At 46.4% G+C, this 27,271-nt stretch overlaps 1 protein-coding gene across 2 annotated transcripts in view; it reads right to left on the reverse strand.

The window, feature by feature from the left end:
- LOC144146070 (NADPH-dependent 3-keto-steroid reductase Hsd3b4-like) overlaps positions 1-21,725 on the reverse strand; it is a 46,142-nt gene extending 24,417 nt beyond the window's left edge. Inside the window, exons 1-4 of one of the 2 annotated variants that reach the window (XM_077677998.1) lie at positions 21,586-21,725; positions 7,669-7,829; positions 6,637-6,807; positions 4,381-4,584 (exon numbers count right to left, since the gene is read on the reverse strand). In XM_077677998.1, coding sequence (XP_077534124.1) covers positions 4,381-4,584; positions 6,637-6,807; positions 7,669-7,829; positions 21,586-21,632 — 583 coding nt within the window. In that variant the 5' untranslated portion in view covers positions 21,633-21,725. The remainder of the gene's footprint in view (positions 1-4,380; positions 4,585-6,636; positions 6,808-7,668; positions 7,830-21,585) is intronic. The other variant, XM_077677999.1, reaches the window with a different exon arrangement.
- Positions 21,726-27,271: the final 5,546 nt, after the last annotated feature.

A 27,271-nucleotide genomic window follows, 5' to 3' on the forward strand; every position in this document is an offset into this window, starting at 1 on the left:
ATACCGAGTTGAATCCTGATCCGATGACTAAGTGTGTTTAACGCTGTACAGAGGCTTGAGGCCACTAACACTAGCCTGCTTAAAGGCGTCAACAAAATCCTGCGGATTCATATTACACTGCAGAACGCTTTACAGGATTTATCAAAACGTGTTCAAGAACTTGAATCCAAAAGTCAGTCGACAGCATCACCCGGACCTTCCGGTTCCTTTGAACCTAACATTTCCATAATGCAAGAAAAAATCAACGACCTGGAAAACGGCTCACGCTGGTCTAGCGTTTTTTTCTACGTGATTAGCGACACCGACAAACCCGAAGCGTGGGACATCTCTGAGCGTCTCGTACATAAAAATAAACTTGGTATAGCAGTGTCTACCATAGCCAGGACTCACGGTATAGGCCGCTTTTCTTCTGAAAAACTACGGGCTATCATAGCCAAGCTGTAGAACGAAAAGGAAGTTAAATCGGTGATGGGCAACGGCTTTAAGCTAAAAAACACAACATTCAGCTTATCCCGCGACTACTCAGATGCTGGTCACGATGGGCGACGTAAGTTGTTGCAGTTTTCCAAAAATGTGAAGAAAGATGGTGCGCCTTAACTTCAAAAAACTTCATATTAACAATGACACTTATTATTGTGACACTGACGCCGAATGCGCTGTACGTATTTCACAGAACGTTGCGAACCGCAGCCACTGACGCTCTGCAGTCAGTCGCCCATCTCGTAAAGCTAATCTGTCTTTACGCCCATGTGTGCGACATAATATTGGCATGACTACTAGTTTCTTGTTTACTAATATAGGAAGTGTAGTGCCCAAAAGCATGCCTCTCTCCTCGCTAATCGATTTATGTTCTTCATCTGTCATCGCACTCACTGAAACGTGGCTAAATGACAATATTCCTGATGATGCAATCTTTGTTACTAACTCTGAATTTAAGCTCTATCACTGCGACCGTGAATATCGCCACGGTGTGGGTGCGCTTCTTTCCCTTAGAAAATATCTTATTTCTATTCTCATTGTTATTAATTCATGTATCGAGTCTACTTGGGTACAATTGAAAAATGGTGCTAGTAATATAATTATTGGTGTTGTTTATCGTCCCCCTGATATCTAAATGTTCACAGTCGAATATCGCAGAGTCTTAGGCGAGGTATCTTCGAAGTTTCCTGATGCGACGCTGTTCATATTTGGTCATTACAATTTCCCTTCGGTTAATTGGTCTACCATATCAGAAGCTGCCGCGGAATCTGAGGCTAGTGCTTTCCTCGACACTTGCCTTGATTTCTCATTATTTCAATTATTCAATCAGACCACACGACGTTCCACAACCTCCGCTAAAGTCCTTGACCTAATTTTAACAAACAACCCCGATCTTTGTTCAGATGTAATACATCTTGATGGTCTTTCCGATCTCTCCATTATCACAGGAAACCTGAAATGTTCACCAATTAAAAAGGGAGTCATTAAACACTAAAAAGCAAATAATGTGTTACGGTAGGGCAAACTATGATGGTATTAACGAGGATTTGTCTACCTTCGCAGAAGCATTCCTCGAAGCTTTTTCAACCCGATCAGTAGAGCATAACTGGAGTTTGTTTGAAACTAAATTTTCCGAGCTCATAAATAAATTTGTACCCATCATAACAATTTCTTGCACTAAGACAGTTCCTTTGTTTAAAATCAGCTTCACCGACTTCATGATAAAAAGAAGCGTCTTTACAGGCAGGCTGATATGCGTAAAGATTCAGCTTCCTGGAAATGGTACAAATTATTCGACAGTCTGCAACCGTCTGTGCTAAAATTAACCTGCCATAACTACTTTTTGCCCGTGATCTGCCGTCAGTGTTAACTAACAACCCAAAAAAGTTCTGGAACAATAAAACCTTTCTAATCATCCCGACATCACCCTTTCCAGTGCTTCAGGCAACGCAATTCCTGAGGACGAGTCATTCCTGCACGCAGGTCCTGAATAATAGCTTTTCTTTAGTGCTTACCTGAGAGGATCATCACCAGCTGTTAACGATTCTTAGCTCAATGTCCCATTAGCTCAACGCCCGAAATAGTTATTAACGAGGCCGGTATACTTTCCTTACTCAGCAAACTTAAAACCACTGCAGCATCTGATCACCTCGGATTCAATAACAAAATACTAAAAAATGTTTCTCAAGGCATCCATCATATCGTATAAGGTCTTTTCATTCAATGCTTGTCATCTGGTTTAATCCACGAAGACTGGCGAATCGCTAAAGTAATAGCCATCTTTAAATCTGGCGATCGTTCTTCCCCACTTAATTATAGACATATAGCGTTAACAAGCACCATTTGCAAACTTCTCGAACATTTCATTCACTCGCAGGTAATTAACTACCTAGAAGAGTATAACAACATTTTCAAGTACCAGCACGGCTTTCGAAAGAGCTACTCGTGCGACACTCAACTTTCAGGGTTCATTCACGATTTACATTCTTCCATTTACGCTGGTGTACAAACTGACGCAATTTTTCTGGATTTTCCCAAAGCCTTTAACCGGGTCCCTCATCACAGGTTGCTAATCAAATTAACACAGCTTAACATTCGCCCGCTTGTACTTGCATGGCATAAAGATATCCTTTCAAGAAGACTTCAGTTCACATCCGTCAATAACAGTTTTTCTTTCGAGGAAGTGTACTCAGGCGTTGCTCAGGGCAGCGTGCTGGGCCCATCGCTTTTTTAAATTTTCGTTAATGATTTGCATAACACAGTTTCATCTCACATCAGGCTTTCCGCGGAGGATTGCGTGATCATCGCAAAATTTTGTGGAAAGATGCCGAGCAGGCCCTCCAGGCTGACCTAGACAGTATAACCTCTTGGTGGTCTAAATGTTAATGTGCCTTCATAATTATAAAACAAAGATTATGCCATTTGCTAAACTCGCATCTCGCATTTCAACCTCGTACTCATTAAATAATACTCCAGCTGAACTTACTACTAATTGCAAGTACCTTGGTGTTTACCTTAGTTCGGACTTATCCTAGAATCATAACATTAACGTCGTACTTGCATCGGCTAACCGCTCACTAGGTCTGTTAAAACATAACTTGAAGCATGCCCCATCGCACCTGCGTAAACTCGCTTACATCAGGCTTATACGGCCAAAAATCGAATATGCATCAGCGATTTGGGACTCTTACTAAGCGTAAGTAACCAATAACATCGAATCACTTCAAAACCGTGCAGTTCGCTTAATCTTTTCTGACTAATCCCGTCATTCCAGTGTTACAGCCTTGAAAATTCGTGCAGAATTGCTCAACTTGTCCCAACGGCTTCAAGGTTATCACATTTTCATAAACTTTATCACCACCCATTGCTTCATGACGATTTCTTTTCTTCACCAGCTTCCATCCTTCCTAGACACGACCATCCTTTCAAAGTGAAGCGTAACTTTAGCATGTCATACTTTGAACTATGCACGGTCATTCGTTACGCGTATAATCGTTGACTGGAACGCATTGCCAACATAGTTACCATCATTGATGCCGTTAAATTTAATCAACTAATGCTCACGCAAGTTGGGAATTGAAAAACAAAACTATCGCTTTTTTATTGTGTAACTTCTGACAGATTGCCCTTTTTCTAATGAGATTTGTTTGTTGTTGCTTCTTCTGAGTTTATTTTGACGCGTTATTTAGAACTAATATTACATTTATCATAGTTGTGTTCTCGCATGCGCTGTTCTTTTAATGTTCTATTTCTCGCAGTGTACATCTTTGTTCGTATGTTTGTTTTTGCTCCATTGACCTCCCGCTATGTAATACCCTCCTGCGTGAAGCCCTTTGGGGGTACAATAAATAAATAGATAAATAAATAAATAAATAAATAAATAAATAAATAAATAAATAAATAAATAAATAAATAAATAAATAAATAAGCTATACACTACTGCCTCTCCATGTATCCTCTGGCGGTCAAAACTTTAGATAATTCTAAAGCCCACACATGGCTAGTTCTTCAACCTCCTTCAAAACCATTCCAACGCCTTAAAAACCCTGCAAAACCCCTTCCAATGCTGCCATCGTGACCCACATCCACCTAATATAAATCGTCCTTCGGCCTGCTGCTTATGTGGCCGCCATGAAACTCTATCCCATATCATCTGGGCTTGCCCAAAAAAAATCATTTCCGTAAATAGTCTCCGAGGAACGGTGGGAGGCGGCGCTACGAAGCTCGGACCCGGACCTACAGCCCCGGTTGTTTCCCAGGGCTGCCGAGATGACTGGTCGGTTAACGCTGACAACTATCAGCGCGACCTAATAACCAGCATCGTTTTGAAGGTGCATCATCGTAATATTAGTCTAAATAAAGTGTATTTTTCATTTCTCTCTAATTTTTAGTTATACATACCATTCGGTAAATGACGTTTGTTGGCACCCAGCACAATCCTTTCGGCGCGGGCCTTGGACTCTCCGTAGGCTGAGTAGAATTTCAGGACGGGGTGGTCATGCACAACTCCAGTCGATTGTTTCTCCTGCAGACTTGCCACGCTGCCGGTGTAGACCAGGTACGCCACGTTTTCTGCAATGCAGGATTCTACGACGTTCTTGGTTCCTGGATTTGGAAATGACGCGAGAAATAACAAAAATAGTCAATCAAATGACGATTACATAAAGGCTGGCTCCACTGCGTGCCGTCACGTTAACATGGCTATCATTCGTATCTCGTAACAAACAACTCTGGGGCAATCCCGTTGTTCAGCTTCATCACAACGACACCAACAAGGCCAGTTCGGCAAATGACACCATCGCGCATACTATTCGGCGCAAAACTGGGGCAAGCGTTGTGGTACAGCACCTTGCGGAGCATCACGTCAGCTTGACTTTGTCATTTGCAGAAATTTAATTAATAGCCGTCAGCGTGACATAGATGGATGGATGGATGGATGGATGGATGGATGGATGGATGGATGGATGGATGGATGGATGGATGGATGGATGGATGGATGGATGGATGGACGGACGGACGGACGGACGGATGGATGGATGGATGGATGGATGGAGAGAGAGAGAGAGAGAGAGAGAGAGAGTCTTTATTAAATATTAATGCGACAGTTGTTTCTCAGTCCAGGTGTCCCTGGACTGCCTGGTCTGCCGTAGAACTGGTCACAAGCAGGAGCTGGTCCTCAGGTCGATAACTGGAAATTAGTACCTCCCACTGCTCAGGGGAAGGGATCGGGGTCAGGGGCGGAAGGTCTGAGTTTCTGGTGCTGTCGAATATTATGCATTTCACTATTCCAGTTTCCTGGCAGAATTTATGTTTAGCTGAGTATTCTGGGGAAAAGAGTAAATGCATACAGACTGGGTGGGGAAAAGTGCCTCTTTGAATCACACTGAATTTGACTTCTTGGCTTTTTGTCAAATGTGTGAGAGGACTGGGGAAAGTCTGCTTCGTGGTTTTGTAGCACTGAGTAATTTCTTGGTAGGTGATAAGAGGTACCGAAACCCTCCCGGTCTCTCCGGCTCGATGAGAGAGGTATTGAGTCTGTTGATGAGGCAAATGATGACATCGCGGAATGACCACGCCACTAAGCGCGATTGGAAATGAAGGAAGCGAGGACGAATCAGTGGTGCGCCGACGTTCCACAAAGCAGGAAACGTAAATATCTGACATTCAAACCGAATTGTCAGGCGCAAGCACAAGACCTCGATGAAACAACTATCTCCGAAGTCAGAGCGTACTCGGAACCGCACGAGAAAAAAAGATGCCTGTGGACTATCGCCTAACGTAGTCAGGATGGCGAAACATAGGTCAAAAGCTGTGACGACTGTGTGAAGTCACTACCTTCGGAATCAATGGGTCTAGCCTTTCTTGTATATAGTGGTTAGAGGACAAACGGAAGATGATCAGAAGTATGCGTGTGGCGGCTAAGGAATGCTCTGCATTTGTAAACAATCGCCTATCGGAAAATTTGATTTCGGCTCCGGCGGCCAATCTACGTGCATCACTCAGGCGAGAACCTTAAATGGCCCCTGGAGCGATAAGGCCGGCATCCGGCATCCTGCGTCCGTAACCGTGGAGGAGGAGGAGGTAAAGTTAATTGAGACAAACTGTGTTACGAGGACAGATAAACGGCTCTCTCGGGAGCATTCCATAGCACGAGGCGTTCTAGAGCGCAAGCTCAAACTTGGAAGAAGCGAGAGGTGGCAGTCTACGCGTGCGCACTGCAGATTATAGAAGTGGAAGTACCAGCAACGAAATTTCCCATCGACAACTCTCCCATTACATGGGCTGCAGGAGGAATCGACGGCGCAACGCGTAGGAAGAAGGTCGAAGTCATTCGGAAGTGTTAAGGTGCGCCCGAAAGCAAAGCATCTCAAGCGGCACCATTACAAAGACCTTAGGAAACGCCAGCAGTGGCAAGGTCTCTACGGACTGCACTTGGACATCGATGCTTTCGGATCATTTTTATAAGGGCCGACATAAATATCTGTTTAGCTCAAACCTTTCTTGTCCCAAATGGAATTTCGGGCAACATAACCGCATTATTACGTACACAATATAATAAATTAGTCATAGTTTATCCACTTAAATTTGTACGAAAAATACTCTTAACACATTTCCTGCAAAGAAAACTTACTGTGAACAATATCCCTCGATACTCACCGATGACATTGACCCGCTCCATGGCATTGACATCGGCAAAAAACCGGATGTCGACGATTGAGGCGCAGTGTATCACCGCGTCTACGCCCCGTAGAGCTTCGCGCAAGATGTGGGCGTCGCAAATGCTGCCCACGTACTCTCTCATGCGCTTGGGTTTCGCTGATTCGAAAACTGTAATAAAGAGAAAATACACAACACTGCAGCGTAAAGACACCCTCACAGAGTCCGCGGAGACAAAATTGTACATTGCGGAATCTGAAAGTACCAGTCATTGTTGATTAACCCAGTACCGGTATGGCACTGAATGACGTTATTTTCACCAAACAAGACAAGAAGTATTTAAACATTGCCTAACTTCGTGTGGCATGACATCAGCCGCGACACCGGACCACCGAAAGTCTGATATATTCTTCGTCCAACTATTCTTCTCGATGCACCTCTTTTTTTCCTTCTTTTTTTCTGTTCGGAGTTCATGGGGCAAGCGATATTTGCATCCTGATAAAAAAAGGTTCTGTTATTAATCACCGGGTTTACGTGTCTCCATTTGTCTCGAACCACCCTTGTCTCGATACGGCAAGTTGGACTTTTTTGTATTGACCGCCTGCGGCGCTCGTGGTAAAACAAATTTGCTGACCTGACATATTAGATTTCTGCTCTTGCCTCACAGGGTGTATAACTCGTGTACTTAATGAAGGACTGACCGCACCTTTTAATGAATCACACATTTGATTGATTGTAGGGTTTTAACGCGCCGACGCAGCGCAGGCGATGAGGCGCGCCGTAGTGGAGGGCTCCGGATTAATTTTGACCACCTGGGGATCTTTAACGTGCGCCGAAATCTCGTACACACGGGCGTTTTTGCTTTTCGCCTCCATCAGAAAAGCGGCCGCCGCGGCCGGGAATCGAACCCGCGACCTCGTGCTCAGCAGCGCAACGCCTTAGCCACTGAGCCACCGCGGCGGGTAATGAATCACCCATTTGAGGCAGCCTACAAGCAAATCAGATTGCGGTATATACTGCACTGGACCCTACCGAGTTTTTTCTCGTAAGGGCGGGAGTCGAAGAGGCGTATCTCTTCTAGCGTTGCATGCTCTTCTTCCTGCAGGTGCCGGATCACGTGCTGGCCCAGGAAACCACTTGAGCCCGTCACCAGGACGACACGGATCGAACGACGTTCTGCACCACCATCCCTGCTGCGTCGAGGGTTCGAATCAGACACAAACACTTGGCATTTAATGACTGGTTCAATAGGTTGCATACCAAGGTTTAACGTTGAGAGATCAAGGTGGGTTTGGACATGCGTATGCAGCAATCAACGATGGGCTAACATACGTGGGCAAGCCCTGACGGTACCAGAGGATATGAAAGCAGGGCGAATGAAACGGACAGGCGTCATGCCCAGGGAGTCGCCCTTACTTTTATTTATGCGTGCACGATGCTCGACAGTGCTTTTGAAGGTCACAATGTTTCATATAATTAATGGTACAGAACATCTTCCCGAATAGAAAACCGTCTTGTTAAGGGGAGTTGAAACCCGAGCCAGTAGCGCTTCGGAATGGATGCCACTGGCTCTGTCGAGCCCGCTGCAGCGTCTCGTAATGACCCGCATACTACTCTAATAGGTCATAACAAGCAAACCTTGGACCAGAAGACATCACTCCAGTCTCCCTTTTTACCTTTACCGGTGGGCGAACGGTTATATTGGGCTTGATTTTCTGCATGAGACCGGCCTTCACAGTATCTTGGAGTGCGTGGTTTGTTTCACGGTCATCTCCGTCCCTTCTTTAGACGCGACATGCCTCTAGCTTTTCAGAACCCGTCTTTAGATTCTTGTCTCCAAGTTTGTATGATCGACTGCAAGTCGTATTATCTTAGAAGCTGAAATCAGTCCCACAGCGACGATTCATTTTTGTTCTCAATGTTCTTGCTGCATGGCAGCAACGCCAAAGGGAGACTCAGCCTTGGTGGTCCCACGAGAATAACAAGAGACACAAAAAATTTCGGAGCACTCTTCTTATCAACAAGCCAAACATCGCAACAGACTGGGACCGATAACGGCTCTAAACCAATCAGGAGTCTCGTAGACGCGTTTATTTGCGAAGTGCAATTGAAATAATGGTTCCAGGAACAAATATTTGTCGAGAATGCCGGCTCATGTTGATAAATCGTGAAGGTGCTACACCAACTTTGTAAGCATAATCGCTGGATTAATAGCGATATCACTAACGCGAAGCGCAAAGCTAGAAGGCCTAAAAATTCCCTAAAATAAGTGATAAAAAATCTAAGACAGCTCTCGCAACTGCCATCACCGACATGAAATTAAAAATAAGATCCGTACAAAAAAATAGTTCACCAACACCGCTGTTAGTTCATCAAAAATTTGCCGCAAATACAATGGGGCGTACTTAAAAATTCAAAGACCAGCATAAGTTCTTTTCATACTCAAGATGGCCCCATTACCCACCCCTTCTTCGCTAAATGATTACTTCCAATTAGTTTTCACGACTGATGACGGCAATACACCACCAATCGACATTTCAAACATAGAATCATTGGAACTGCCCCTGATAACCGAGAAAGGCATCTTCTGCTCCTCCGACGTGACGTAAAGTTCACTACCAGGTAACATTCCAAATTTGTTTCTTTACAGATATGCACAGTGGATGCAAAATATCTGTGCATTATTTAAAAAAATCCCTAGCAACGTATGTCATACGCTATGAGTGAAAAAAAAAGCGAAAGTTAAACCGCTACGCAAATCGGGCCTAAAGGACAACGTAAATAACTTCAGTAAATAAATAACTCTTGCTTTCACTGCCAGCAAAACTGCTTGTAAACGTTATCTTAAAACATATCAATGTATACCTCGAGCCTGAACGCATCAGCTCGCCTTCTCAACATGGTTTCCATAGGGGACTTTCTACGGTCACGAAAATAATAGAACTGACCAATGATTTATCCTTAACTGCGGACAACCAAATACGGGCGGACTTTATTTCTTTAGACTGTTCTAAAGCTTTCGATAAGGTTTTCTATAAAAACTAATACAAAACTTAGAATGTACTTTAGGCAATGGGCTCTGTTACGCAGTGGATCAAAAACTACCTTTCCGGTCGTACAGAATTTGTTCATTTCAATGGCCAAGTATCCACAACAGTTCCCGTTCTATCTGGTGTTCCCCAGTGTTGTGTTCTTGCTCTGACCTTATTCCTAACTTTCATCAATGATTTTCCGTCTCAGATTCAAGTCATCGTCCGTCTTTTCGGGGATTATTTTATAATTTATCAGAAAATAAACTCTCCAGAAGGTCGTCTTGCCCGCCCTAGTAATAGTATCAAACTGGTGTTCTGGTTGGCAAATAGTACTGAAGGTACAAAAGTCAGCATTAGTGACCGTAACAAAAAAAGGGAATGGTCAGATTTCTCATGCACCATTAATAGCATCCCAATTCCTAGAGCAAGTCATCATAAGTACCTTGGCTTCACCTTTACCTGCTATCTCAGATGGCATGCCTACGTTTCTAATATCACGTAAACCGCACTGAAACGACTATTTTTTCTGAGACGATGCCTCATGCTAGCACCTTCTGAAATCAAACTGTTAGCCTACAGCACGTACGTAAGATCGATTTGTGAATATGAGAACATTGTTTGGTTTCCGTGCACTAAACGACCTACTGCGAAGCTAGATGACATTAAATGAAAGCTGTGCAATTAATTTTCAACAAGTTCAGTCAAACGGACTCACCAACCGAAATGCTTAAAAAGCAGACATGCTAACGCTGCAAAAACGAGCAAGACTAACACACCTACGATTCATATGCCACCTACGCTATAAAGCAAACCAACCTCGAGGCCTCCAAATACATCACGGTCAAACAATCAAGGCGAAAGCGTAAACCGCACCCCGAAATACTGCAAGAATATATGCTGGTTCCGCATTGAATGTTTCACTCATTCTTCCCATCAACAATGAGAACGGAACAACCTAGCAGCCGATTACTAGCAGCAATCATTCAAATATATTTTCATCCTTTGTTGAAGAACATTTGCGTTCAGAACCCTATAACATGGCGTAATCGTAATCGAAGCCATCTTCGCAAAAATCTATTGTTTTAAGCTGTTTTGTTCTCCTGACTCTTTCAAACTGTAATCATTTCGATGTAGCGCAATTATTGTGTTCGAACTTCGGTGTTAGAACTTGGTTAGAGCTTGTTAAAGTTATGTTATTAGAAATTGGTAGGAGTTGGTAAGCAAAAATGCGACGCGTATCCTAAACGAGGTATAAAGTACGGATGTTTTTATTGTATTTTTCCTGTGCCCTTCTCGCAAAAATCCCGGCAAGGGATTGGCAGTATTTTTAAATAAATAAACAAATAAATAAATAAATAAATAAATCAGACCGAACACGACTGAGGGTCTCACCGCTAATAGCTGTGAGAAACCGAAACCTAGCGAGAAACAGTGAAAATTTCTCCCAAGTTTCTTGCATGTTTTGCTATTTTAAAATGTCATTTACAACCCCAGAATACATGCTAAAACATAGCCCTAAAATTGTGCATAACAATAAAGCTGAGAAACATCTTGCTCTTGGACTGATCGGATACTAACGATTAACCACTCAGTGACGCAGATTTAATAAAGACGATAGTCTTTCTTGGGCTACTTAAACCCATAAATTTTTGGTCTGTCTGCATGTCTGTCCGTCTGTCTGTCTGTAACTCGATTCAGCCACCCAGCCAAAGCAAAATGCTTACTGCGCAATAGTCTTACATACCCACAGCCAAATGTAAACGTCTAAGCCCAGTTTATATGTTCACACTTGTCGACTTTGTTGAACATGAACAAGACATTACGCAAATATAAGAGAGGAAATTAGTACACAAGGGATATTTACAGTGTTCCTTTGTTAAATAATTCCTGGATGCTTGGTTTTTCGATAGCAAATGATATTCTACATCTACTGCAGAACAACGCGTACCGCCTGCTGTTGCCTGCGCCACCTCCTGGCGGCATATGACAAATCACGCGCCAACAGATAAGAAAGGTTCCACTAGCTAGGTAGTAGGTTTCACGTTCTTATTGGAACGCACTAGCGTCACTAAATAAGCTACGCTTAAGAGTACCGCCACTTCGCGCACCCGGAGGCGTCTAGGGGCCATTTTGTTTCTGGCTTGCAGTGTTGCCACCTCTCCGAACGAAACCGCCGCCGGTTGTGACGGGCAGAGTGCGACCGGCCGCTCTAGCGCCCCCGCAGCTCATAGAGAGAAAGAGGAGAGGCGCCTAAAAACAAAATGGCTGCGCCCATATGTAAACAAACATCACGTGGTGCCGACCGACCAATGGAAATAGCGGCGGCACATAACAATGAGAGAAAAGAGTGCCGATGCTCTAAAAGCCTTTATTTAGTGACGCTAGAACGAACGTGGAGCACGGCAACGCGGTTCTATAAACCTTGAAGTCGGTCGCCTCGGTTCACGCGCGTCTCCGCCGTACTGCAGCGCTGGAATCGAGGAACCCCGCCTGTAGCAGCGGAACGCGGTAAATTCAAATCGCTTTGAGCAAATCTTTAGTGTGTTTACCTTGGGATGAGCTCGACGGAACGTTAACAGCATGAGAGGTGAGCGGAAAAGCGAAGGGTGCATTTCTTTGACAAATGTCTACAAAGACTATCGTCTTTCGACGACATTTGCAACGAAAGGAGCAGATACGCGGCCAATTTTTGTAGGAGGCTGCGACCAAGCCCCGCTTCCCCGCCTTAACACCTATCCCACCCATGAGCTTTGGGAGAAAGCCTTGGCCAGCTCCACCCTCGAGGATCAGCGCCAGCTAGTCGAGAGGGCTGTGGACGCGGCCCTAGCTCAAGGCGCCCTGGACTAGAGAAGCCAACCGGAAAACTTCATTTTAATTTATTTTTGTCTAAATAAAGAAAGTTTATTGTCTCTCTCGGCCGATGTTTTTAAGAATGCCTTTTATGCCGCTTTCACTCCCTAACAAAGCCTTAAAGGAGCCATGAAAATAAACCCCTCTGCTCAGCTTGAAAGAATTATACTTTAGTAACCCACGCACCTCCATTCCAGCCGTGAAAAGGCGTTTTTTCACCGTAAAACGCAAGACAATAACTTTCCAATTTAATCCTGCAGTGACGTAATATTGGCAGGAGTGACGCATCATTTGTGACCAGTCGAAATGTTTTATCAGCGAAGCTGTGTAGCTAATCCTAATTTTTCGCGTCCTCAGTTAAAAATATAAAGAAATTGCCAAGCGCGCACGTGAGAACGGGCTTCGCGGCGATCGCCCGGGAGTTAACAAAACCAAGAAAATGCTGAGCGTCCCCCGCGCACGCTTGTCAAGCCAAGCCTGCCCACTTAAGGAACCAAAGTAGTGTAGAAAACCGGGCTAGTTGATACAGATTCTTCTTCACAGCGCAAAAATAACGGGAGAAAGGGGAGGACAACACTGGACAAGCGCTGAAGGAAAACTGAAATTTTTATAGAAGAGACACAAAAATAAAGCTCCCGAAGGTATAAAGCAAAGATTAAAAAAATCGCGCCAAGCCCTAAACGGCACCCACGACGATTACCCTTGCGACGCCACTTATAATTCACTCACGTCGCTCTTCAACTAGTGAAACCAGAGAGAAGTGAAACGCACTTAACCACACCTTATTACTTCAAAGATTTGATTGATTGATTGACTGATTGTAGGGTTTTTCGCGCCAACGCAACGCAGGCGATGAGGCGCGTCGTAGTGGAGGGTTCCGGATTAATTTTGCCCACCTGCGGATCTTTAACGTGCGCCAAAATTTCGTACACACCGGCGTTTTTGCTTTTCGCCTGCATCAGAAAAGCGGCCGCCGCGGCCGCGAATCGAACCCGCGACTTCGTGCTCAGCAGCCTTAGCCACTGAGCCACCGCGGCGGGTATTACTTCAAAGAGATATTTCTGGTAAGGTTAAATCAATGCATGATGCATGATGTATGAACGGTGGTTGGTTAAGTTGTATTGGTGTAGCACATGAGTGGAAACTTTTTTTATAAAATTAAAAGAAGCTCAAACCCGGTGTTAGAGGATTTCAGTTGTCCGTCTCTGTCACCGCGGACGGAGGCGACGAGATTGGCGGCAGAGACGAAGGAGGTGGAGGAGAAAATACTTCTATTAAGATTTCTGAACGTCCCAGAGTGCGACCCCCGGAAGTGGTTCCTTCTGAAAGCCCACCCATACGCAGTCCGCGCCGCCTGACCTCTGTTCACCAGCTGAAGCTGGGTAGGCAGAGAGGAGCTGGGCAGCAGCATCTCCCATTGCCCTTGTTCGTTAGTTGACTGAAACAGAGGAGGGTGCTCAGGGCTAACGTCGCACACTCCGATTATGTGTCGGAGTGTTCTTACTCCTGAGGAAAATTTACATTCAGCGTCGTAGCGATTCTGGGTGCATTAGGTGAAGACGCGTCGGGTGTAGGTAGGAGCTGGATTGGTAGTTTGTTGTTCTCTGGAAAGGTCAGGGTAAGGCGAAGGTAGGGTCTGTCTCTGAAGGCGATAAGGCTGGGTTATGTCCCTGAACGAGACAAGCGGGGGACTGTCGTCGTGCAGCTTCATAACAGGGGGGTAAAAGCGAAGGCTTGTTGGTGGGCGTATTCTTTGCCCTCCATGGAAGCGTGAGCGGGTGTCCAGATGAGCTGAATGGAACCGTTTGGGGAGTGGTTTTTTAGCACACGCAGTGCAGGTCGCGACACCCAACCCGACTAGTAATTCTGGTAGCACCGTGCTAAGCAGCCTCTCTGTGGACGCACTCATGGGAAGACGAATGGCCTGCTCAAAATTTCTAATCCTTATATAAAGCATCTTTATGTCCTCTGTTGCGACCGAGTGGGGGCACCCGATCCGAGCTTCGTGGCCTCCGACATACGAGTGGTAGCGTGTATCATGCGAGCGGCCAGCCGCTGTTGCAGCCGTGAAGAAGTCCAGAAGCCGTAGGCTAACGTAATTGTTTACTTCATAGCGAGAGGTGAGCCGAAGCCAAGAGAACAATGCCCCGACGGGCGAGGTTACAAAACAGGACTCGAGCAGAGCGACAACATCGATTCGCTGCTCTAGCAGGAATGAATTACAGCGCTCGGGCAGCTCTATTTATACCCAAAAGCGGTAACGGTCAAAACGCCAACAAGTAGCAACGCGCCACGAACGTCACAGACACACACAACGCTCTTTCCAGAGTTCGTAAGACGTTGGTAGCCTCGGCGCACGTTGAGTCCGAGAGAGGGGAGAGAGGAGGACTCCGTTGCGATCGACGGGGCATCTGTGTCCTTGAAGAGCGTTGAGACGAGCCTCGCCGGCAGCCGCCGAAGTTTTGAAATGCACCGAAAAGCGAAGCGTCTGACTGGGCTTGTCGAAACTTGTCACCGACATAGTGGCGCCTGACGGCAGAAAGGCGCACGCAGCGGCTTCGCTGCACAGCCGAGGAGTGATGCGGGAAAGTACTGCGGCGCTGGCCGATTTGTAACACCTCCTTTTTGAGAAGACAGGGGGTTGACGTAAGTGGTTCTCGAGGAGACAAAAGCTTGAATTAATCGAAAGGTGTTAGATTCCTTGAGGCCTCGCTTCTTGGTGGGAACTCGCCTGATCATGTGAATGATTTGATTGATGCTGTGTTTGAGGCGCTCCAAAGATACGTCACACTTTGTGATGGCCTGGAGCTGTAGGCCCAGGATCTTGATTCTGCGGCTTGGAGTGATGACCAGGCCACCAAGGAGTATTTGAATGGGTTCCTTGATGTGCGATTTGGCGTGAGGGCAGATGAAAATGAGCTGTGATTTTTTACCTGAACACTGGAGGCCAAAGGCTTTAACACACTGTCGTGCTAGAAGTCAGATGTCATGCGTTGGTGTGAGCTTCTTTTAATTTTTGTAACTCCTAGCTCATGCGTAACGCGCGCACAGGGCCGCTAGACATGCCATGGGCGGACCGCACAGCGGCGCGAGAGGTCACGCCACAAGCCACAAAGTGGCGGGGGGGGGGGGAAGGGGGGGGGGGCGTGCATTTTCCGTCTTTGCAAGGGCCACTGTCTGCAACTTGTTTTTTCTGGCGAAAGTGTGGTTCGTGATGCAAGCTATTCCCTGTTCCCGTGTTCATGTGAATAAGTTGCATCGTATTTTTGCTGTTTTTGTTTGCAGAGAGAGAGAAAAAAAAATTGCGCCCACCTCCCCTCGCGGGAACCCTGGTGTGATGCGACGCTGAGGGGGGTTCAAGCGCAAACGGAGAGCAACCGTCGACCGAAAGGCCGCCGGAGAGCAGCACACCGGTTATATGCGCAGCGCCCGAAGGAGAGGAGACCGCGAAGAGAGAGAGTACTGCACATGCGCAGCACCGCACGCAGCGCCGCCCACCGGCGGAGTGAGAGCGCGCTTGGCCGCACACCCGCAGATGTTGAGAGAGAGTGTTCGCTCTCACCTGGGCACGCGCCGGCGCCAGTGCGTCTGCCACGGCTATGACGCAACACAATCCAACAAAATCCACTTTATTCCGATCCAATCCAAATCCAATCCAAGCCAAGCCAACCCAATCCAATCCAATCCAATCCAATGCCCCTCGCGAGAGAGTGTTCGCTATCGGAGAGGAGAGGGGGTGACCGGAAGAGAGTGCGGACGCCGACAACGACGACGGACGCACGCAGGAAGGACAGGTCCGCCGACAAGAGAGAGAGAGAGAGAGAGAGAGAGAGAGAGAGAGAGAGAGAAAATTTTATTTGCCCTTTAGGCTAAGGCCTCCTCATTCCAGGGGGCCACTGGAATTCCTCGTTAGTTGGTCTTCCAGGGGTCTAGCCGGGAAGGCGGGGTGCCTATGGTCTTTTGGACGAAGCTTGCCAACGATAGCTGCTGCTCTAGCGTGGCCGGTTGAGTCAGCCACTCCCTGCGAATACTGTTTCTATCTACCTTGGGGCATAGCCATAACATGTGCTCTTGATTGATCGGTACATGGCATTCATCACACACTGGTGGGAAAGTGTTCATACAGCCTTTGTACATGTATACTTTGTCGGGTGTGAGTAGCGTTTGCGTTTGCGTCAGCCTTATAGTGGTTTGCTGCTGCCTAGACAATTTCTTGTGCGGAGGAGTGAATTTGCGTTTGCTGTCTGCGTATTCTTTAAGCTGCAGTTTTGGCGGTGTCACGGGCTTTTGGGTTTGACCACAGTTGGCAGGTGCCCGGAGAAGCGCTTCGCGGGCGAGCAGGTTTGCTCTTTCGTTTCCTGCCAGACCTGTGTGTCCCGGTACCCAGTGTACCCTTATCGTGCCTTTAAGGTGCTTAAGCTCTTCTAAAGCCGGTTTGGGAATGAAGCCTTGTGTTAAAGGGGTGCAGACTTTCTTGCAGTCAGTGTATATGTTGGTAAGAGTGTGCTGTGTCGCAGTGCAGGCGGCTGCCCAAGCTATTGCAGTGGCCTCGGCTTCTTCGACGGAATAGCCATTGCCTTGGTTTGTGCCTTCCTGGCCTGAACTGCTCGTGAATGCAATGCCATAGCTATATCCTTGCACTGCCGCGGCCGACAAGAGATGCTCTCAGCGTCGCAGAGTCCAGAGTGCTAACCATTACACCATGAGGCCTTCCCAGCTCCCGGGACATTCTCATCTCGTACAGGGAAATCACACAACATTACCGCCTCCTCCGCCGCCACTATCCCCCTCCCGCACCCCAGCCTCACACAGGAGGAGGCCAGAACCTGGCGCCTCCTCCAAACGCACTCCTTCCCCTGCAGAGCCTCCCTCTCCCACTCACACCCTTCCCTGTTCCCCTCCTCACTCTGCCCACTCTGCGGCGCCCGGGACTCTCAACTACACTCTCTCTGTGACTGGCCGCGCTCCCCTTTTCCCCCTTTCCCCACACCCACCCACTGGGAGCAGGCCCAGCGGAGCTCGACCCTGGAGACCCAGACCACCCTCGTCTCCAGGGCCCAACAGGTCGCGGAAACCCTCTGGGCCACCGCCACCTCCTCCCCCTGACCCAGCCGTAAAATAAAGTGGTTCTCTCTCTCTCTCTCAGCGTCGTATCTAAAAAAAAAAACATTTTATTGAGCTTTATGTGGCTCAGGGGGCGGTTGTGGCGCTGTCTTGTGCCGGGCGGCGACATCGGCAGCTCTGGTGACCAAGGAGGTTTGTACCTCTAGGTCTGAGCTCCCTAGCGCCTCCTCCCACTGCTCATCGCAGGGAATTAAGGGAAAGGGACCTTTCGGGCACCCCCAGAAGATGTGGGGAAGGGTAGCGAGGGCGCCAAACGAAACGCATTCTGGGGAAGGGTACAATGAAGGGTGGATTCGGTGGAGTATAGCGGGATTACGGAACGTGTTCGTCTGAAGGAGACGCCACGTGTGTTCTTCCAAATTAGTAAGGTTGACGTGAGCCGGGGGTACCTACGGTGGTCGAGGCGCTAATGAGCGGTTATTTCTTTGTACGGAAGGAGTCCATCTCTGGCGGATCTGGCCCCGTGATAGGGTTCGAGGCTGGCACCGGCTCGGATTGTGAGCCCTCGAGCCGTATTGTGGGCAGCCTCATTACAAGCGAGGCCAGCATGCGCCGGAGCCCAGACAATTTCTACAGGGGAGTCGGGTGGGTGGCGTCGGAGAATTTTGGAGGCTTGCGGCGAAACATGGCCATTGGCAAAATTTTGAATGGCCGCTTTGTAAGCGGAAATTATTATCGCGGGGGTCGGCCTTTGAGAGAGGGCTAAAGCTATTGCCGCCTCTTCGAATCTGCCGTGGCGGGATGGGAAGTATTTAAGGTTAGGGAGTCGAGAGGGGGATTATCAAGGTCGTTAATAACTGCAATGGCGAATGCGACGCGGTGCCTGTATTCTGCAGCATCCACATAGACCACGTCGGCTCGAGCGGGGAGTCGTTTTTGGAGAGCACGGGCTCTCTGTTCCCTGCGGCTCACGTGGTGTATGGGATACATGTTGCGGGGTATTGGTTTAATGATAAGCTTTGCATGGGTTTCAGAATGAATGGGAATTTTAGCCTCAGGGCAGTCAATATGACGTATAACTTGCCGCTTGAGAATATGGGTTCCATTGGGAGTTTTAGACAAACGGACGACCTGATTAGAAAGGTGAGCTTCGATAAACTCCTCTGCAGTATTGTACACATCAAGGCCTTCGAATCTGGGAGTGGGCGTGTTAAGGAGGAAGTGGGGGGCAGATTTGTATGCCCTTCGGATGAGGCGATTAACCTTATCTAATTCAGTGGAAGTCGGGTTCAGGTAGGGCAGGGAGTACGTGATCTTGCTGATAATAAAAGCTTGGATCAGCCGAATTCTCTCTTCCTTGAGACCCCTGCGGAGGTTGGAGATTCGTCTGATGAGTACTATAGTTTGAATAACATGTTGTTCCAATTCTCTGAGGAATGGTGTGTTAGACCGATTATTTTGGATAAGCATCCCCAAGATTTGAAGGGTAGAAACTTCTGGAATCAGGTTGTTTTCTATGTGAACTCTAATGTCGGGTGGTACCTTTGATCTCCTCTTTGGCGGTAGCAGAAGGAGTTCCGACTTACTAGGGGAGCAAGTGAGTCCCGCGTTGGCGGCTTCGTTTACTATTATCTGAACGCCCTCCTGTAGGGTCTCCTCTATATGGGAGTCGCTTCCGCCATTGACCCACAGTGTGATGTCGTCGGCGTAGAGGCTGAATTTAAGACTAGGAATTTTCTCAAGGTGGCGGGGGATGTTAAGTATGGCCAAATTAAACAACAAGGGGGATAGTACCGCTCCTTGAGGTGTGCCTTTGGAGGGGAGGTCGACCGTATCGGAGGTAATGCCACCGATCTGGAGGACGGCACTTCGGTTAGAATTCAACATGGGAACGCACGAGCCGAAGTTTTCTTTTTCGAATAGTGAAGCCGGGAGTGCTCGGGCTATCGCATATATACGTAAGGCAAATTGGTAATCGTTTTATGTTCTTCAGGGATTCAAACGACCCTTTCTTGCGAAGTTTTTTCCAAGTTGCACTTGGCGACGCTTTGCCGCAGTTCATTGTTTCTTCGTGCAACGAGGAATGGCCTACAATTAGAGGATATCTGAAAGAAGTAGTTGACGCAGTTCGATTCGTTTCTGTGCGGTTTTCTTTGGATTATCTCTGAAATGTTTCAAGGAAGGTTTTGAAAAAAGATCTGAAAAAAATTCTCTTTCCTGTGCCTGTGTACCGAGCAGTGTACTCTGCAGGCCGAGGACAGGATGTTTTGTCCGGGGTGAAAGCTATAGTAATCCCAGGCTCTGTGAAAACCTTCTTTTTTAAATTGCACACTAACACACTGCCTGTGAAAACATGGATGGAAGCGCGAGGTCTTTTTGTTGCTTGGAACAACTTGTGCGTTCTCTGTCAAAAACCTAAAACTACAGAACATGTGTTTATAGAGTGTTGGGATGCCATTTTGTTCTGGGACGTCCTGATGAGAACCCTAAAGAAGGAGTATCCGGTGACACCACATGGAATCAGGTACCTAAGTGTAAATGATGAAGACGATGTACCGCATGATATGATTATGCTTTTAGGATTGTATAGTATCTGGCGTTCTCGAATGGCGGTCCGTCATGCGGATGTCAATGCGAAAACTGTGAGCGCATATTTCAGAGAAAAAGTGAACTATCTGTGTGAGTTGTACAAAGTAGAAAATTCTGACTCGGAAATCTTGGCAGTACTTCAAAAATTGACCTTATTTGATGTTTCTTGTAGTTTCCGCCAACAAAAACAATGTAGGCGCTTTTCATTTCATCTTTGACTTGTAAAAATGTAAAAAAAGGAAATGAAAAAAAAAAAAGTGGGCTCGTAGCCAAATCGGTAAGACGACGGGCTCTCGGTCTGTTATTCTATTAGTTCCAGGTTCGATTGCTTGCGGTGCCAGTAAATGTTTTTATTGTTTACGGGAGTTTTCAGTTGACACCAGCGGTCGCGACGGAACCCTTGAAGGGTAGAGGCAAAAAGCTTTGCTTTAAAAACGGAAAATGCCGATCGCTTATGTGGGTGTGCCTTGCGACAACCACCCAGCGTCCCCGGTGCAAGTTTGTCAAACTAGCATACCCACATCGGGAGTTTGACCTAGACTGGCAAAAAAAAAAGAAATAGGTCCAGCGTTCACCCTAATCGTGGCAACACTTGCTCGAAACGAGAAAAACCTGCATAGCGTACGCCACTCCAAGGTGATGTCGTATAATTATCACTTCTATAGAAATGAAAGACGCTCACACTTCAATGATGCAATCCCCCAGTTATATTTCTCGGTGATGGCGAATGTCGGCGGCCACCAATTGCGCAAACGAGACTCTGTGACGTCATAGAAAAGTCTTCGGAAAGGGATTTATCAATCACCTGTGGTTGATGTCTTTTCTTTAATATGTGTTATATGTGTTGAACTATGGGATAAAATTGGTATAATTCTCATCGGGATAACGCAGTGTTCTTTGCGAATCAAAGAACTTGTATTTCCGTCCTTTTATCTGTGGTGTACGGGCTCGGACAGCCACATCTCGTTACTGCTAAGTTGAAGCTCACTCTCTTGAACGCGTCGGCCTATGGAACGTCTGCTGTGTTTTTCTTCTTTCGAAGAGTAGTAGTTTATATATCTTGAAACGGTAGACCTTTGGTCCAAACACGGGAAGATAAAGGGGAGAGGAGAGTTAACGCACCGGGGAAATAGCACAGTTCTTGGATTTCACAGAGGCACTTGTTTCTCTGGGTGGTCAGGGTTCAGTCGTTTGCGACAAGGAATATTTTTTGTCTCGTGTTTTCCCGGAAGTTGAAGGTTGTCTGAACAAAGATACATATAATGCTCTCATTTTAATAAGGAATTTGATTGGCTAAACTTCTCTTTGAACTCACGAATAAAAGTCCCACGTATTCACAGCGGCCGTCGGCTTACCGCCCCGGCTGAAACTCGGTGTATATACAAGTTTGTGAGCAATGAGCGCCCACTCTTACCTCACGCCGCGTCCGGTGTCAATGAAGCTGTCAGCCGATCGATGCATATTGCGTTAGTCTCCACGCTCCACGAGCTTGTTGTGGCAGCGCGTGCACTGACTGTTCTCCTCCCTTCCCCCTTAGCGCCCGCCCCCTTTCCATGCACTCGGCTCAAGCACACGCATACTCCAACACTTTGGCCCTATTAAAATGGTCGTGTGGAAGCGACAAGCGATTACCGCGATAACCAAGCCCGCTTGTGTTTTTGCGCGTTGTGTTTACTTTCTTCTTTCCTCTCTCCGATTGCCCGAAAACAAAACAGCGATAAAAAGAAAACGGAACCTAACGCCTATAGGAAAAGAAAACTGCCCTTTGTCGGATGCCCAGCTCGTGTTCCCAGCTGGATTTGTCGCTCCGTGGCTTTGTTCACAGTTCCCCAAGGAGACATGGCTTATAATTTGGCTTGCACAGATGTCCTCCTGAATTTGCCCGCCCATGGATTTACCCAATGCTTCCACAAATCGTCCACGAAGCTTAGAGAATGCGTTATAGAGAGCTGTAAGTGCGGGCAAGGTATAGGCCGGATACCTGACATTCAAGCTATCCTCTGCCCTAAACTTCTCTAACCACGACTCGGTGAAGTAACCACGGCAGCTAATCGCGCAGGCTAAGTGCCCTCAGCCACTGACATTGTTGGACGTTTTGGGTCGTGGTTTTTACGATCGGAGCGCACATCCCTCCCCCTTAAAACATGTATACATGATCTTTGTTATATTTCAGCTTGGTTGAGAAACTGCCACTTCTACTCGTGCCTTGAGTGAAATGGAGCACAGTTTCATTGACTGCAGAGATGCCGTCTGCTTGTAAGAGGTTTTGCAAAGAATGCTGACAAAGGTTATGTGCATCACACCATTTCAATTCGGTTTCCGATGTTTGGGTGGGAGGGTGAAGACCCCATGAACTGCTTATTTTAATTGGTCTTCTTAGGCGGTGGTGATGTCGACTATGAGATGGGCACTCCGAGCCACGTAGATCAATAAAGACGTATTTCCGAGAAACTATGGCTCTCGTGTATAATCAGCAGAGATTTTAGATTACGACCTGATTGATTCCCTCTTTTGAACGGTTGTATGTGTTTCCTCGAACACTTGTGTATTTACGTTCACCATAATTTTGTATGTAATATGTTGTCTGCTTTAGCATGTAAAGCCCTCATACAAGTGCAATTAATGTCTGTGCATGTTCTGCTATGTAGTAAAGAAAGAGTTCGTTAAAGATCCCCAGGTGGTCAAAATTAATCCGGAGCCCTCCACTACGGCGCGCCTCATCGCCTGCGTTGCGTCGGCGCGTTAAACCCTACAATCAATCAATCAATCAGTAAAGAAAGAGTTGCCTCAGCATCTGCTCACTTAGCGGCAAATGTCGAAAGACGGTACTTTTGTGCCGCCCCTGCCACGTGAACGTCTCTCGTCTCTTCCCCGCCTACTTTTCATGCTTATTCCCCTCTCGTTTCGTCCCCCCTCCCCCCCAATCAATACGGTGGAGGTTCGGTGACGTTGATTCCATATTCCTGCGTGACACCGCTCGAGCGCTTTGTATTTGAACATTTCGTTACTGTTGGACTTGGAATGCATCCTCGAGGTCTAAGTGCCAGTATGAGATCTTTTTATATTGTCACGAAGACACAGACGACGCAGTTGTCTTGAAGGAAACACAAATTTATTGAAGCGAACTTGTGCTCCCCTAACAGCTCAAAGGATACACAGGCGGCGAGGCAGCACTCAACTAAGTGACGTGCGCAGGCACGTGTCGGCGAATCGAATACCGCGGCGGCTGCCCTGGTTATCTGTCGTCACGGTTGTTTTTCGAAACGCCGAATTACAACGAGAACACTGGAGATCAAAGAAGATCATTCTAGTTACGTCAGGGCCGAACACTCTCCCTATCAAAATAAGATAGCCCGTCCGGCATTCACAATAAATGAAAGGACCTCTACTTGAAACACTGATAACACAGCCGGGCGTTGCCGGATGGTAAAAAAGAAACAGCCGTATACGAACAGAAGGCATAGCTCGCGGCAATACTTCTGGGTCAAATATTGTTTTTATCTTTTATTTTTCATTTGCTATCCGAAATATCAAGTGCAAATATACTTTTCATTAAAAGAACACTGCCCAGCACAAGTTATGTATAGGTGTATAGGCAGCTTAATTCTTTTCTTTTTGCTCAACAATTCTTACAAGCATGAAGAACTGTAAAGGCTTAATGGTTTGGAAATGTTTCGCGATTGAAAAGTTTTGTTTGAGATGATTGATTGATGGTAGGGTTTAACGCGCCGACGCAACGCAGGCGATGAGGCGCGCCGTAGTGAAGGATTCCGAATTAATTTTGACCACCTGGGGATCTTTAACGTGCGCCGAAATATCGTACTCATAGCGTTTTCACTTCTCGCCTGAATCAGAATTTTGTTTCAGAATTCTTTCATCTTTTGGATAGGTGGCTCAATGGACAGACAGACAGACAGACAGACAGACAGACAGACAGACAGACAGACAGACAGACAGACAGACAGACAGACAGACAGACAGACAGACAGACAGACAGACAGACAGACAGACAGACAGACAGACAGACAGACAGACAGACAGACAGACAGACAGACAGACAGACAGACCAAAATTTTCCTGTTTAAGTATCCCAAGAGTAGGCCATCGCGTTAAAAAAAACTTGGGCCTTCCTCTTGACTCCCTGACTTTAAATCATAGTCCTGGTCTCATCTTGTTCTTTTTTATTAGATAAAGGCCACTCGCAGCTCAGAACGCCGGTACTTCTTGCCTCATGGGGCGCGGAAAGCTTTCGCTCTAAAATCGACTCGAGAAGACATGTCGGGGTTTAAACACGTTAGAATTTGCCTAGGTATTGCTCCCATACGAGATGTGACGTGGGGATGGTATTCGCAGTGTCCATACACAGCACGCATCTCTGCGAAAGAATTTATGAACTGACACGATCGCGCAGTTTTAGTGCGCAGCATTCTTTGCCGAGTACACCCACAGCCAGGACCCTGGATTTCCACAAAAACACATATTTTGCGGAAGTTCCACCTTTAATCATCATAACAGCGTAATCACAGGTGATTGGCCGAACACAATTTTGAAAAACAAAAAAGGAAAAATAAAATACAAAAAATGGCGAAACGTAACGCCCTGAATTCACACAAAAATGCAGATTTGGCGGAAGTTCTCCACTTAATTGTTGTAATAGCGTAAATCGATATAATCGGTGGAAAAAAATTTCTAAGAACCAAAAAACAATAAGAAAAATATAAAAAATAGTGAAAATGTCCAGCCCTCCATCTACACGAAAATGCAGATTTCGCGGAAGTAACACTTGCAATCTTTATAATAGCGTAAATGGAGATAATTGCATGATCGGGCAGAATTGACAAAAAACTAAAGCATTTGGCTGTAAAGAACTCCCAATTTAGACGAGATTCATAAGAATGTTACGCATTAGTAGACAATTATCTGAATTTCTGCAGATTTTTATTGCGAGGTGTCGCATAAAAGCACAACTTTATTTGTAGCCAATCGAAGGCCATTATTAAAAAAATGAAGCCAGTTAGGAGTTCCAATAATGTTTGTGCTGCTAAAGGACCTGAGACACCTAGGCCTCGTTGCATTCCCGTTCCCGCAGTCACAAAAGGAGGCAATTGGTTGAACGAAGGAAAGCGATATCCCGCATTTGTATCGATGAAATCAAAAGCTGGGCATCTTAATCGTCAGTCTCTTTGCAATATCACCGACATTCAGATATCAAGATAAACGTGTAGGCATGGCAACACTGACGATATCGGTAATAATTAAGGCAAAACTATCCACTGTGCAATCGATAAGTTGACGATGACGATGATTGTTGTGACTGCTGACTGTACACGTGTCGATGAAGGTGACCACGCCAGTTATGAGGGTTTGCGTTCAGCTTTCTCGATCGATTTTCTGAGTCGACGAAGGCGATGGTGTTGTCGGCGGCGACCGATTATGTTGTCATGAAGACGATGACGCGATCTTGCCGTTTTTCAGACTGTTAGATAATGGACTGCAATTATTTAAGAATAAGGCGAGTTGTACGGGTGAGAATCGCGAGCTTCAACCGATCATCATTACGCATTATATATGTGCTTAGCCACACTGACTCTTGAGTACATCAGCGGAAGACCGCTTACACCGCAGGGCTAACAGGGAGTCCCTTATACCGCAGGGAGAAAAAAATGGCCGCGTATCTGCTCCTTTCGTTGCAAATGGGGACGAAAGACGATAGTCGACTGGAGCCCCTGCCAAGTAAATGTATCCCTTCTCCTTCCCACTCAACTCTCATGCTGTTCCTCGACCGTCTCGTTCCTCCCAAGATAACACGCTGGAGGTTTGCTCAAGTCAACTTAAATTTACCGCGTTCACTGCTCCAGGTCGGGTGCCCGGATGCCAGCACTGCAGTACGGTGGAGACGCGCATGAAACGAGGTACCCTACTCCAATGTCTCTAAACCAAATTGCCCTGCTCCACGAGTGTTCCAAGCGGAACGTGGAACCTATCTAGTGGAAACTTTGTTACTGTTGACGCTTGATTTCTTAAAATTCCGCCAGAAGGTGTACTGATGCAGGAAACAGAAGGGGAAAGAGTGAATTTCTTTCTGCAATGGATGGATTGCAAAAATCAAGCTTCTATGATTTTTTAATAAAGAAACACTGCAAATATTACTGATGTATTAATATTTTACCTCATGTTTGCGTAATGTTTTGTTCTTGTTCGACAACTTTGACAAGTATCAACATTAACTGAGGACTTATACGTCTAGATTCGGCTGTGGGTATACTATAGGGCTATTGCGCAGCTTCTGTTTCACTTTGGCCGGGTGGCTGAATCGAGTCAGACACACGCAGACAGACAGACAGACATACAGACAGATCAAATTTCTGCGTTTAAGTAACCCAAGAAAGACTATCGTCTTTAAAACAAGCGGTCTCGCTCGACGCATGTACTTCCAGGGACACCCGTAAAATTCGATAAAGTGAATCCCGCGTAAGCTGCGTTTGAAGCGGGTCGGCTGTCACTAAATCAAAAAGGATGTTCCTGGTCACGTGCCAGTGCTTGGGCCTATTGTTAGTTCGGACTTTGCTATTTTTTGAGGACCTGTTTAGTTGATGGTCTTGTTCATTTTTCTACTACTTATTCAACACTGCCGGCTGTTGTTGGCAGCCATTGGCGTCGGTGCATGCAAAACTTGTAGCAACAACAAAAAATAAAGCGGAACCATTGAGCTCTAAGTGCGGTATCGCGGTCCACAAACTCAAAGAAAACAACCCGCACGAATGATTTGTTAGCTAACATATGTTGACCACAAAAACACTAAGTACTGAAGTACAATTCCAAAATTGGAAAGAATGGATGGCTAACATATTTAATGCGGTCAGACATGCAGACAAATTGCTAGGACAAATAATCAGGGAGTACAGGAAAACAGAGAGGACACATTTATACATATTTACAAAGCGTTTATTCTTTAATTGCCGACAAGAACGTGTTTTGCTCAAATGTGTGAGTGACGGCAATACGCAGCTATCCTGAGTTGCAAAACAACACGGCAGCCGAACCTTTCTAAGTGAGAAACGAAACTTTTATACGTGATCGTGAATAAGATACTCATCCCG

Source organism: Haemaphysalis longicornis, unplaced genomic scaffold (assembly GCF_048455015.1).
Source record: "Haemaphysalis longicornis isolate Haplotype H1 unplaced genomic scaffold, Haemaphysalis longicornis Haplotype H1 scaffold_7, whole genome shotgun sequence".
In the NCBI taxonomy this organism is placed as follows: domain Eukaryota; kingdom Metazoa; phylum Arthropoda; class Arachnida; order Ixodida; family Ixodidae; genus Haemaphysalis; species Haemaphysalis longicornis.